Source organism: Amphiura filiformis, chromosome 7 (genome assembly GCF_039555335.1).
Source record: "Amphiura filiformis chromosome 7, Afil_fr2py, whole genome shotgun sequence".
Lineage (NCBI taxonomy): Eukaryota > Metazoa > Echinodermata > Ophiuroidea > Amphilepidida > Amphiuridae > Amphiura > Amphiura filiformis.
The window spans coordinates 25,610,588-25,624,628 of NC_092634.1; the positions used below are offsets into that span (position 1 = coordinate 25,610,588).

At 34.8% G+C, this 14,041-nt stretch overlaps 1 protein-coding gene across 1 annotated transcript in view; it reads left to right on the forward strand.

Moving 5' to 3' along the window:
• The window catches only part of LOC140156951 (chordin-like), a 47,269-nt gene extending 42,171 nt beyond the window's left edge, over positions 1 to 5,098 (forward strand). Inside the window, 4 exon segments of the mRNA XM_072179997.1 lie at positions 261 to 426; positions 1,205 to 1,302; positions 2,379 to 2,478; positions 3,254 to 5,098. Of these exon segments, the coding sequence (XP_072036098.1) occupies positions 261 to 426; positions 1,205 to 1,302; positions 2,379 to 2,478; positions 3,254 to 3,351 (462 nt within the window). The 3' untranslated portion in view covers positions 3,352 to 5,098.
• Positions 5,099 to 14,041: the final 8,943 nt, after the last annotated feature.

The window sequence follows — 14,041 nt, forward strand, 5'->3', positions numbered from 1 at the left end:
AAAGTAACTTTTAAAGAGGGCATTAGTTGGATGATCTGATGTTCATATATAGATAGCAGGATAATTTGTCTTTTAGTTTGAAAGACATTGTTTTCTTCTTATATTTGTGAAAAGAAACTGAATGATTGAAAGTGTTCTGAACCTAATTTAATTGTAGACTTTTAAAACTTTTTCACACATGCATTTGAAAACGTGCTAAACAAAATTTTTGTGACTCATTTTCGTGTTCTAAACCTGTTTTTCCCTCGCACTCTTTCCAGCCTGGTTCAACAGTCAACTGTACAAGGATATCATGTCCAAAGGTAACATGTGAGAACCCTATCAGATTGAACCCTATGGATTGTTGCCAGGTGTGTCCTGATGAGCCGACGCCTACACCTGCTGTACCCACTGAAGCCTTACTACAAGCTGATGAAGTTGAGAGAGGTAAGATACATGAGAACTACATGCCGATTGGCCAAAATAAATATTTTGTCCAATTTTGAACCAATCAAGGAGGGTATTATTTAATAAGATCATCTGCATATGCAAGTTTGACCATAAATAGTTTAAAGACTAGTTATAATTGCCAATTGAAATGAGCATTTTAAGTTATCAACCAATCAGAAATGCTGTTAGATAACCAGTAGTGTCCAGGGGGTTAAAACCTGTGCCCTCTCAAGCTAAAATGCAGTACATGCAAATCGACTGCTCAGTACCAGAAGTGGGTAAGTGCAATAGCTGCCCTATGAATATTTGACAATTTACACAATATATTGTACTCACCTACACATGGCAGCTACGCATGGCAGCTATTGCACTTACCCGCTTCTGGCACTGAGCAATCGAAATACTAAAACAAAAAAATGGTTTCAAATAATAAAAGAAGTTAAAATCTAAGGCTTTCATATTTTTTCCAGCTTTTATTGGCGATTCTTCTTACACATTACATCAACGTGTATAAATTGAAACAATCACTTATAATACACTCACGGAACCAAATTGAAAATGGTACAAAACGGCATAGGGCCTATTACTTGCCTGAGTGGGATTCGAACTGATGACTTTATAAGATAGCAAATCAAGAGCTCCATGTATCTCACTATGTCACCGGTTCGAATCTCTCTTCAGCAATTGTTTTGTTCCTCTTGTGAAATTTATTTGACATTTGTATCATATTTACTAATTAATCAATTAATGCATCTTATTGTTTTCTCATTAATAGGCTGTTCTTTTGGAGAGACATTTTACAGAAATGGCGAAGATTGGCATCCCTATGTTCCTCCTGTTGGTACCATGCCATGTGTCACGTGTGCTTGCAAGGTAATTACGTTATATGTTATTATATTAATTTCACTGTTAAGGGGGTACTACACCCCTCCATAAATTTTTGTCTATTTTTGCATTTTTCTCAAAAACTAATAACACAGTGGCAACAAAGTTATCAGTATTATAGGGGCAAGGAATCCAATTACTACACTGGAATTTCAGTGACCCAAGACAAGGGGTTCGTTATTTATGACAAGAAAAGAGGTACAGCAAGGATGTACCTCATATCCTATCATATTTACTGAACCGCTTGTCTTGAATCACTGAAATTTCAGTGAAGTAATTGGATTCCTTGCCCCAATAATATACATAACTTTTGTTACCAGCAGTGTGTTATTATTTTTGATAAAAATGCAAAAATAGTCACAACTTTACCACAGGGGTGTAGTACCCCCTTAAACCGCTGCAGAGTTCTTACCCAAGATAAGGCCAATTCGCTGTCGTAGTGCACGTTAGAATATGTCCATTGCTAGGTCAAGTGGATCACGCTTTCTTTGTTACAAACCACTGATCGAAATGATCATAACACAAAGCCAATGGCATATCAGAATTCGGAACAGCTAGGTGTATGAGCCCAGGCTTGGAGCAGTAACCAATGGTTACTAACGTGCACTTCGACAGCGAATTATGAATTATCATTTCTTTGATGTATATTTTGAGGTTTAGACTATGCAATAAACATTACTCAATATTGAGTAAAACGGGAATAACTCAACAAACATTTTACTCAATGATGTATAAATTACACTTAACCTTTTTTACAATTCCCTTAATTTTGAGTAAATGATAATCAAGCAATTTCTGTGTTGTTCTCCTTTTTACTCATAAATGAGTAATTTTTTTTAAAGAATGTATTACTTGATTTGAGTCTGCAAATCATTTAACATGGTCTATGCCTGTTTTCAAATTTCAGATCCTTTTGTGTGTGCGTGCTTCTATAAATTAGGATTCAAAACATGCATATTTCAAGACCATGAACTACATATTTTATAAAAGTACACAATAGATATACAATTTCTTTTCATTATTGCAAATTATTAATATGGTCTGCTTTCTTCTTGTTTTTACAGAATGGTCATACAAAATGCAGTCGGAAAACATGTAGAAAGTTAACATGTCCGGAAGAAGAACAGATTCACGATGGAAAACAATGCTGTGCAAAATGCAAATGTAAGTTTTGTTTGTTTGTTTAAACGGTCGCACCGTGCGGAGACACGATTAGGTCCTGATGGGACAGGCTCAAGCAAAATGCTCAAGACATGCTAAAATGCCTATATAAGCATGCTGGCCTATGTGGAAAGAAAAGAAAGAAACAGAATTTAAGATAAAAGAGCAAGGAAAAGAATGACCAAGTTAAGATACTGACATCTTTAAAGACCCATTCAGTGATCCCAGCGCAAGTGTAAAAAAATAAATTGTGTATAAATTGTGTATAAATTGCTTAAAAGTGAAGGATAAGTCATTCAAATTGTCATTTGGTATTTTTGATATGACAAATTTGGCCAAAAACGAAGAAAACAGCAGTACTGACGAAGTTGAAGCCCCATTCAAATACATGTAGCTAATTTAGATACTGTCAGTATCTAAATTACAGATTCGTGTAAAATGTCTTATTTTGTCTTATTGGCTTTCGGCTGAACCACTCGCAGGCTATGTTAGTATATCTATGACAGTGACAAAGGTACCAAAATCTGAATTTTGATGATAAGTTTTTACGATCATCCGGATGAGCAAATCAGTGAATGGGCCTTTAAATATATCTTAACTATACATGTATATTGTCCATTTTATTTTCAATAAGTTTTATTGACATGACACATGACAATACAGAAATGAGATTGACTTCTGTTGTCATTGATTATCCACATCCACATTAAACATGTTTTATCAAAAAAAACAACAACACTTAACTAACCATTTTATTAATTGTTTTTATTTTACACAGATGGTGAACCTAACGTGGTGACAGACAGAACAACAACTACAGAAAGAAGAGATAGTTTCTTAGATAAAATCACCAAAAAGCAGACCATGAAACATTAGCAACTTCATCTCATCGAACACTTTGTGAAAAAAACCAAATAGTACAGTATTTTTGTTTGTTTTTAAACTTAACCCAATGAGAACTAACTGCCTATTGGTCAAAAAGGAGTTTTCATTATCAATTGGACCAATCAGCAACATTGTTAGTATAATTTCACCACGCAAAAAAATTGGGGTGAATTATTTGCAATACTCCATTCTGATTGGTGATTAAAATTAAGATATCATATAATTGACCAATCAGAGGCAATGTTAGATTGGCAGGTAGTGCTCAGGGGTTAAGAGCACATTTGATTTAAAACAACATTCATAGCAAGTGTATAAGATTTATAGAACCAAAAAAGTTCTAAATGGGTTATTCTATTTAAAATCCACACTACTCCTGTGTAAGATTTAGCTAAAGTTTTCCACAAAGGGCGTATGAGTTTTGAATAAAATAGAAAATTGGGTAACATCCATACATGTGAAATACTGACTCCAGTATATAGTGGAAGATATAGGTAAAGCCACACAGGAGAGTATGGGTTTCAAAATGATTAACCCTGACCAATCACATTTGGAAAACATATTCCCTTTGTGGAAGATATTTCCATAATCTTCCACAGGGGTAGTGTTGATTTTAACTGAAATAGCCCATGATTCAGAGAACCAAAAAAAGTTCTTTGAAGTGTCCTATGGTCCTTTAATGGTTCTTTCTGAGAACCAACTAAGGTTCTCACAAGAGGACAAAAAAGGTTTCTTTTTAACTTTCTTATCTAAAAGTGTGTAGTGAAAGAAGAAATGCGTATTCATGTAATAGATACAAAAAGTGCAATATTTTGATATGTATATAATTTTTACTATAAGACAAATAATGTTGTGTGTTTCTTGCTGCTGAGGTCTATATTCAATACATGAAGCCATGAAAGTGTATAATACACAAAGCCATAAAAGTGTATGCAAAACGGTAGAAAACATAAAATGTTCAGCTTATTTGGGATATATAATGCCTATTATACACGATCCCACTGGTGAAATATTTATTTTACCTTATTAGAGAATAATATGTTTTGGTTAAAATAATATGGTGTATAATTGAATATCAATTAATTTAATGAACATTATATTAATGAATTGATTTCGATCGTATATATATATTTCAAGCGTTTTGGAGAAAAATAATTACCATTTTTAATTATCGAAACATTTTATATAGGCTATCAAACACTTTTTTGTCAAAAGGGTCCCCCATTTTTGGTTTTTAATATAAGTACTATTTATGTAAAATAGAAATTACAAGATGTTTAACATTTTGCTACCAAAGAATGCCTAGATTATTTGCAATAAGGTGAAAATGAGAGAGAGAGTCAGAGAGTGAAAAAGGGAGAGAGAGGATGGGCTAGACATGCTAGAAGGGAGAACAAGAGAGAGTGAGGGAGAGACGGAGAGAGATGAGGGAGAAAGAGAGAGATATTTCGAGCTAAACTATATACATTATTATGCAAAGTTTCATTTCGTTTTCAAAGTAGTCTACCCAATAAACACAAAATGTTTTACAGAAAACGTTTAAACGGTTATATAAAGGTTATAAAAACGTTTTAATTATATTTAAAAAAAAAACATTTTGAAAACTTGATGCAAAACATTCTAAACACAATGTTATTTGTGTGTTGAAAAACTATTTTGCAAAACTGTTTGCCCAATTAAGTATTTTGACAACTTTTTCATGACTTTTATATAACCTGAGATTTAAATATTATTAAAACGTTTTGAATAACCATTTAAGAACATTTTTGTGTTTGCTGGGTATCTTAGGAAAAGGTTCTAAGTAGAACCTAAAAAGGTTCCGATGAGAAGTCTTGTATAGTCAAATATTTCAATATTTCTATAAGGAACCGAAAAGAGTTATAGTAACATTTTCAATATAGTTATTCTTGCAGCAGGCGTGGGTGTGTTATTGTATATCTTTATAATTTAATGTAAAAACCTATTTTTATTGTTAATGTAATGTTTTGTAAATAATTATTATGTTTTATATCTGATGTATATACTGCGCTGTGTAAAGATAAAAAAGAGCTAACAGAAGATTATGCATTGTATATAATTATTATAATGTTTATGGTATTGGAGATAGGTAATGTATTGTGTGGATATGTCTGGGCTATTCCAATTGAAATCCATACACCCCCTATGGAAGGCATGATCTTAATCTCCCACACAGGGGGTATAGATTTCAAATGGAGTCATCCATTCAGGTAACCCCATTTGAAATCCACACTCCCTGTGTGGAAAATTAAGGTCATGTCTCCCACAGGGGGTGTATGGATTTCAACTGGAATAGCCCAACTGCAAAACACTTTAATAAGACACAATTTTTTGCAGTATATAAACCATTTAATGTGCAGTGTATGCTGCATACTTCATGTTTATAGAACCGATCAATATTCACACTATAGAGGGTAGGGAATGGGGGGTGGGTGCAAAGGGGCGACACATGAAATCTTAAATGAAAAAAATATGAAAAATTAAGGAAACACTGCAATTTTGTGACCTAAGGGAGGAACGCGACATTGTTTCGTCCGATAATTTTTAATTCCTCAATTACCTTAACGTATAAACTATTGATTGGCTTATTAATATTATGTCTTTCGTTTCTACCATATTGTTTTATATATCTCATAAATTGAAATGTCTTATTCTCGTATGGTTGTACACTATAATAATAGATGGTGGTAGTCATGGTAAACAAAAATAAATCCAACTCTTAATATTGCCGCTTCTTTAATGACAAGTGCAAAAAATTGGATAGGTTTTTTTTCGGCAAGTTTTCAAAATTAACTGAAATTTTAATATCACGTAAAACAAAATTATCAATTATCAAGTTTTCAGCAACATTCGTTTATAATCCATTGCCATGATTGCTGAGCGACGGGCGATTGTTATTTGACCAATAAGGTAGCGCACTTTTCCAAACGCAACGAAAAGCGCTCTACCTCATTGACTAAAAACCAATCGCCAACGCTCGACGATGTAGTATAAATTCAGCTTTACACATTTTTAAAATATGAAGACGACAGTGAGAGGTTGCAAACGAAAACTAAACTTATCCTTCGTTGCACGAACTAAGACAAACGATGTTAATTTTACACACAAAGTATGGTAATCTTTACAGACATACGGTATATTTACGGATTTGTTATCTTACGGTATCTTGTTTCTGCTTTGTGTATATTTTTTATATTTTCTTGCGGAGCATGTACAACAATATTTTGCTTTAAGATTATTAAAGCCAATCCGTCCTATGGAAAGAAATATAACCAAAATCTCTTGAGTTTCTGTCTATTTTATGTGTATATTGATTATAATTATGTGTGTATTTAAATGAGTCAAAATGATCTAAATCTAATTTCCCCGGGCTAATTTTAATACTTTGTAGCATTCGAGTCTTTAATTTGCCATGATATAAGGGACCGTTCACAAACACTTGTAAGGGGGGGGCTGATGCAAAAGGGGGGCTGAAAATTTTGGACCCTCTTAAGGGGGGCCCTGAAAAAATGAACACAATTTTCCTGGAAAAATTGAGTTTATATGCTTTTCTAATTTTCATGTCAAAAAGGGGGCCCTGAAATTTTTGAGGTCTGTAAAGGGGGGGGGGGCCCGAAAATTTTTCGCGATGAATTTTTTTGCATCAGGCCCCCCTTACAAGTGTTTGTGAACGGTCCCTAAGCCCACGGGAGGGAGGGGATATTCTTGGAACCCATACCAGTTCCAGGGAGGTATAACCCCTACTACTAGGGGACTATAGTTTTAAGTGAACATAGGCCTACGGTATACCCCCTAGCGGGATCAGATTTGTATAAAAAACCATGGCCTAGCGGAACCAGATTTCTATAAAAACATAGGCCTACCTACCCCTAACTAGTTTTCGCTGAGAGTTTCGGTTAAAGTCCCCCTATAAGACTAAGTGCACCAATAGGGCAATTATTGACCAGCAATGACTTTTCTAAGTAATAAAGTAACACTTTCTTTTTTTAATCAAAAATTCCCAAAAATAAGATACGTGGGCATGGAATCATAAAATTTGATACCCCCCTAGAGACTAGAAGAGGTGAATTTGATATCTCTTGTGGGACTTAGAGCTAAAGGAGTCATTTTTTTGGATTTGATACCCCTATAGTTGGAGTCTCGAGACTAGAAGTAACCCCCCCCCTCCCCCGATATAAGGATATAGAGACTGATATGCATGGGAATGTTTCGATCACGTACCTGGGAACAGATTTTTACAGGACATACTTTAAAGTGGATGTAGAATACCATATTTTTTTCGAAGCAAATATTCCCATTCTATTTCTAGAAATATTTAACTTCTACGAATGTTTGATGAAGCAAAATCGATAATAAATATCCAACAAACATTCGACATAACATATAATAATGATATTCCGTCAACAAACATTCGTTAGAAGATCAAAAAGGATTGAATAACGAATAGTTGTTGAACGAATATTCGTCTGCATGGCCACTTACCCTGCACTGGCTAGTGGCTAGGTTCTAATCTCCAAACGCCTCTAGTCGACTAGTCGCAGCTTACGACATCGACATATACATGTAGATCTATGTTCAAGCTGCGCGTGGTTTTCCATTCTTAGCAAAGACCACAAAGGCATTGGGTGGTTATTTTATTAATTTGCTCTTGATGTCAAAAAGATACACCGATCAAGCAAAATCAGAACAATGTCATTCTTTTGTACAGGGTGTATCAATTTGAGAACCATCAATTTCATGTTTTTTGAAAAGTCTGCTTCTTCCAAATACAGTATTGGATACTCTTGAAATGTCCATAATGTCTAATGCTGAAGTTAACAAAACAACCACCCCGGAAAGTATATCTTTTTCGGAAAATGAACGTTGAAGAGATGAAAAAGGAGTCCAAGGCTTTTCAGGAAAATGTCATCCAAAAAAAAACGAATTGGGAAATATTCCCAACCTGGCAAGTGCCAGCTGGAATGATTTTAAGACCAAAGTCAATGATATGGTGCAAAAACATGTGCCTCAAAAACAATCAGGCAAAAATGGGACGTCCCTTGGATGACTCCCGAGATCAAAAGGCCAATACGCAAGAAAACCCGCGTTTACAAAGCCTGTAAGAAATACAATAGTGAATCAAAGTGGGAACAATTCAAACAGCTTAGAAAGACTGTTCAGAAAAGTATGCAAAAAGCCAAAAATGATTACTTCATGTGTTTGCTTGATGACGGTACATAAACTATAGGCAATGATGAAGTAAACCCAACAACTGGTAAGAACGTTTGGACGCACGTGAAATCTGTTAAAAGAGATGGATGTGGAGTGGCCACACTTAGTGTTGATGGCGAGGAAATTTCTTCAGCAAAGGGAAAGGCAAAAGCTCTAAACCAGCAGTATGAAAGTGTGTTTACTTCAGAAAATCTTGAGCAAATTCCACGTATGGAAGGTAAACCATTTCCCGACATAGATCCTTTGACAATAGACCAGGACGGAGTAAAAAAGCTCCTGCAAGAAATAAATACTAAAAAAGCAAGTGGACCAGATGGCATACCTTCACATGTACTGAAAGAGCTAAGTAAAGAGCTGGCCCCTGTCATATGTCATATCTTCCAGCAGTCACTTGACACAGGCACTGACAGGTGACCTGCCGGAAGACTGGCTCACAGCCAATATAACTGCCATATACAAAAAGGGGGAGAAATGTAAACCGGCAAACTACCCGTCCAGTATTAACCTCTGTCACATGTAAACTCATTGAACATATTATTTTTCGTCACATTATGTCTCATGTTGAAAAGCATCATATTTTGTCCACTTTTCAGCATGGTTTCAGATCTGGTCATTCATGTGAATCACAACTACTCATCACAATTGAAGATCTTGCTCACAACTTAGACCAAAAGCACCAAACTGACCTCCAAATTTTAGATTTCCAGAAAGCATTCGATGTTGTACCCCACCAGAGGCTGTTGCAGAAGTTAGATTTTTATGGAGTGCGCGGCAGCCTCCTGGCATGGATTAACAAATGGTTGACAACAAGAACGCAAAGAGTTGTGGTGGACGGAGAAACATCGGACCCAGCAAATGTTAAATCAGGAGTTCCTCAAGGAACGGTATTGGGCCCTTTAATGTTCCTCCTATATATTAATGATATTGCAGACCACATCGATAGTTTAACAAAAATACGATTGTTCGCTGACGACTGTCTTCTATACAGAGTCATTCACACATCTCAAGATACAGATATTCTGCAGAAGGACTTGACATCTCTTTGTAATTGGGCTGAAAAATGGCAAATGCGCTTCAATACAGCTAAATGTAAGACACTCAGAATCACAACCAAGAAAAATCCCCTCATTAGTACATATACGATGTGTAATGATGAACTGGAATATGTCTCTCACCATCCCTATCTTGGAGTAAACATTTCGCATAATTTAAAATGGAGCATCCACATTAACAACATCATAGCTAAGGCAAACAAAGCTCTCTGGTTCTTGCGTAGAAATCTTTGGAGATGTCCGCAGAAGGTAAAGGAACAGCTATACTTCATGCTTGTAAGACCTCATCTAGAATATGCCTGTGCTGTATGGGACCCTTTTACATCATCGGATATCCATCGTCTTGAGATGATACAGCACAGAGCAGCGCGCTTTGTCACAAAGAACTACAACCGAACAGAGGGCTCCATGACACAAATCCTCAATAAATTGCAATGGCCTACACTGGAACAAAGAAGGAAACAAGCCCGGCTTACCACTATGTTTAAAATACAACATGAACCGCTTGCAATTCCAAAACCAGACTACGTCCAACGTCAGGTTGATAACAACACTAGGCAATACCATCCAGCTAAATACAGAGTTATGAGAACCAGAATCAACAGTTACAAATTCAGTTTTTGGCCACGTACAATAGTTCAATGGAATGATCTCTCACCAAACACTCTCAACATCACCAATATTTCAGCTTTCAAAACAGCTTTAAGTAACAACTAATTCTTTTTTTGTAAGATTATAGTGTCTATATGTTTATGTGTTTTTCATTCAATGCCACCGCACTGTTTCTCAATTAGATATTGCTTCGGCAACGTTTTTGAGTATAAGATAGATGTAGATGCTGAATGTTGATGTATCAGGTTCATCCATTATCAATGAAAACTGGATACCAATCGTTTTGACGGCGCGGCATTCATTCAAATTAAAGTTGATTAAACTAATGAAAATATGAATATTGACTTTACTACGACATTGTCCTCAATTTGCTTGATTTGGTTTCATACTTTTGAATAAAAACATTTTATTTTACCAGGTAGTGAAAACAGATTTATCTCAAACCTTAGTTCTTACAAAAACGGAAAAAGTAAACTATCATATTCAACAATTGTTCAGAAAATTAAGACAAAACACCATCATTTTAATTTTAGTTTATTTTTCATACATCAGAACACCCACACACAAACGTTGTATATACAGTACAAGATTATTCCCAGAGCACACATTCAAATTTTTGGCAACTTGTCGAGAGCTCAGTGAATCGCTAGCTGCTTCATCTCAATTTTGGCGAAAATGAGATTTTGGTACCAACATTTTAGAAAATAATGGACTTTCCAATTTTGACAACAAAGCCTTTGATTCACGTCCATTTTCAACCGCAATAAAAACACAGACCAATGGACCATAGGAAGAATTCAGATGCAAAACGCGATATCTGATATACGCCATCTGGCCTACAATAATTCTAACTTCAAATTGACACCTAATTTAAAAAGTCCAATATATCTTTTAAAATTATGATCAAAACCGCACATATTTTCCTATTATGTTCTTTATATTTGGCGAGTTATAATATTTACCTATATCGAGAATATACTTTTTGTATCAGTACGTAAATCTTTACTATCGTTGGAAAGTTCATTATTTTCTAAAATGTTCGTACCAAATTTTTTTTATTAGCCTTATACAGTATTCTTTAAATGCAACTTTCTCAAAATGGCCAAAATAGAAATGAGGCAGCGTTGCCTTGACCCCTCGATGATTCCTTTCTCTTTAATAATAAACGAAAAATACAGTGGTTTTGGAAGATTTGCAACATTGAGGTTGGGCTAATTTAACGTGCCTCCTGGCACGTTCGTGCAGTGAGAATAAAAATCCGTGCATTGCGAATTAAAAATTCGTGCTTAAAATATTTATATACTACGTTTTAACCACATTAATGACCAGGATATTAAAGAATTTCCCCAGCAAACACACACACACAAAATAAATAAATAAAAAAATACAGAAAACGTTTAAATGTCAGGTTATACAGAAGATATATAAAACGTCAGTAAAATGTTTTCATGACCTTTATATAACCCGACATTTAAATGTTTTTAAAATGTTTTTACAAAAAACAAAACGCGTTTATCATATAACACGTTTTATAACGATATAAGAACATTTTTGTCCTCATCAAAGCAAGACTGACCGAGCAACTAAATTATATGCAAAAAGATTTATTTTGTGGTATCAGTCAAACATTCATTTTGAGAAAGAAAAAAAAAATCAAGGAAATGTTGCCTACAACGCCTCTGACAACGCCCTTTCGCCCCAATATTTGATCACTCAGAGTGGAAGGCCTTGGGCGGACCTTGGGACAAGCGGATGCCCAACAGGCGTAGGAACAGAGTGGTAAAATGTGCGTCTGCAACTTTTCAGAGTTTGTATGCGTTTTTGAGTTCTTATTACCCTTAGTAAATACCATTGAACTCAATATCAGTCAGTAAACCAGCTGTGTATTTTCATCGCGATGCAGCTAGGTACAAAAATGACAATTCAGTTAAATGGATTAAAAATTTAAATGAAAATCTATCTTTCTAAATAAATCCAAAAATGGTCTTTTCTGATTAACATTTTACAGAGACTGTAATTTTACGCAACTGTAGGCACTCTGTGCATTTTATGCAACTTTGCAGAGTTTTCATTCATATTTGCATTCTGATTAACATTTTTTATACAAAAAACGTTAACCTGACATTTTATTTGCGTACCAGGTGTGTACTTTCATCAAGCCGTAGCTAAGTAAAAATAATGAAAGGTCAATTAAAGGGATTTACATTTTAAATGAAAACCTACCCTTCTAAATAACTCTAAACATTTTCTTTTCTGATTAACATTTTAATAGAAATAGTAATTTAATGAAATTGAAGGCACCTGTGTGAATTTTGAGTTTTTATCCGTTATTCTGACATTAACATTTTTAATCGTTAACTTGGCATTTGTGACCCAGGTGTGACTTTCATCGTGTTGTATCTATAGGTTCAAAATGACAACAAGAATACAGTCATAACTATGCACTTTCAAAGTCTATGCATGAAAGAAGAAACGCAACTTTATGTACACTTTCAAAGTCTATATATTTTTATTTGATGTATAGCTATTTAGTTATGGTAGAAGAAAGTTGCATCACAAAACAGTGAGAAATATGTTGGTCTAACGAACCGTTTAGTCAACATGTTTATTTTGTGAAATAATCTTATAATGTAAAATATTCTTATAAACAACAATAAGTTGTCATTACGATGATATTACGTGGACATTTGGGTATTTCTCTGAAAAGGTGTACTATTTGAAGATAGGCAAATATGAATTTGAAAATGATTATAAAAATGTTTCCTTTACATATCTGTAAGGATGTAAGTCTCTAGTGCATGAAAACAATATTTGGCGCAATCTTTAGGGCGCCCTCTATATTATAGAGGGCGTAATCTGCAGGTTGTGCCAGGTGAGCATCATCTCCGTCACATTTAGGCCAAAAAGGAAATAAGGACAAAAAAAATTGTTAAAACTCTTAATTATGAGTTTTATGGATAACTTGTAAGTTGCTTGATTCATGTTTGCTTTCATTTCAAAAAAATATGATTTTGTACTTTCGTCATTTAGTTGGGACAATGAGAGGCAGGCTGTACGGAAAATGTCATGTCTGTTAGTATTTTTTATACAAACTTAAGTATATTCATAATTTTGCTTGAAATAACTAAATAAATTTCTATTGACATAGTAAACACATACAATATCAATTACATTTCCAAATAGTAAATTCCATGTTGTCTGGGTCAAAGGTCAAATAAAGGTCAACAACAATTGTGATGGAGATGACAATGCTGTGATGGAGATGATAGTGATGTGACGGAGATGATATTTCTACACAAATTCCTATAGAGAATCATCTCCGTCACAGACATTTGATTTCAGTAATGTTTTCACACTACTTGAAAATTAAATTCATACAGATGAGAAGGTCTAGAATTGGTAAGCATTTTCTGATAAACTAAACTGGACTTCGCTGTATCTCAAGATCCGGTGATGTGATGGAGATGATGGTGATGTGACGGAGATGATATTTCTACACGAATTCCTATAGAGAATCATCTCCGCCACGGCAAATTGTGACGCCAACTGATGTAGCGGAGATGATGGTTCAGACATTGCTTACGATTAATAGCAGGGTTAATCTTACCCACGTGTTACATATCACCACAACAGCTTGTGGGACATATTCAACCATCATTATTTTCCGGAAAATTTCAACAATAAGACTTATATCAAATTGATCAGAAACGTTTGGAGATGATGTTGAATAAAGGTACGCACGTGTATACTTGAAGATACCCTCAAAATTGGCAGGAAAAGAGTGCCAATGT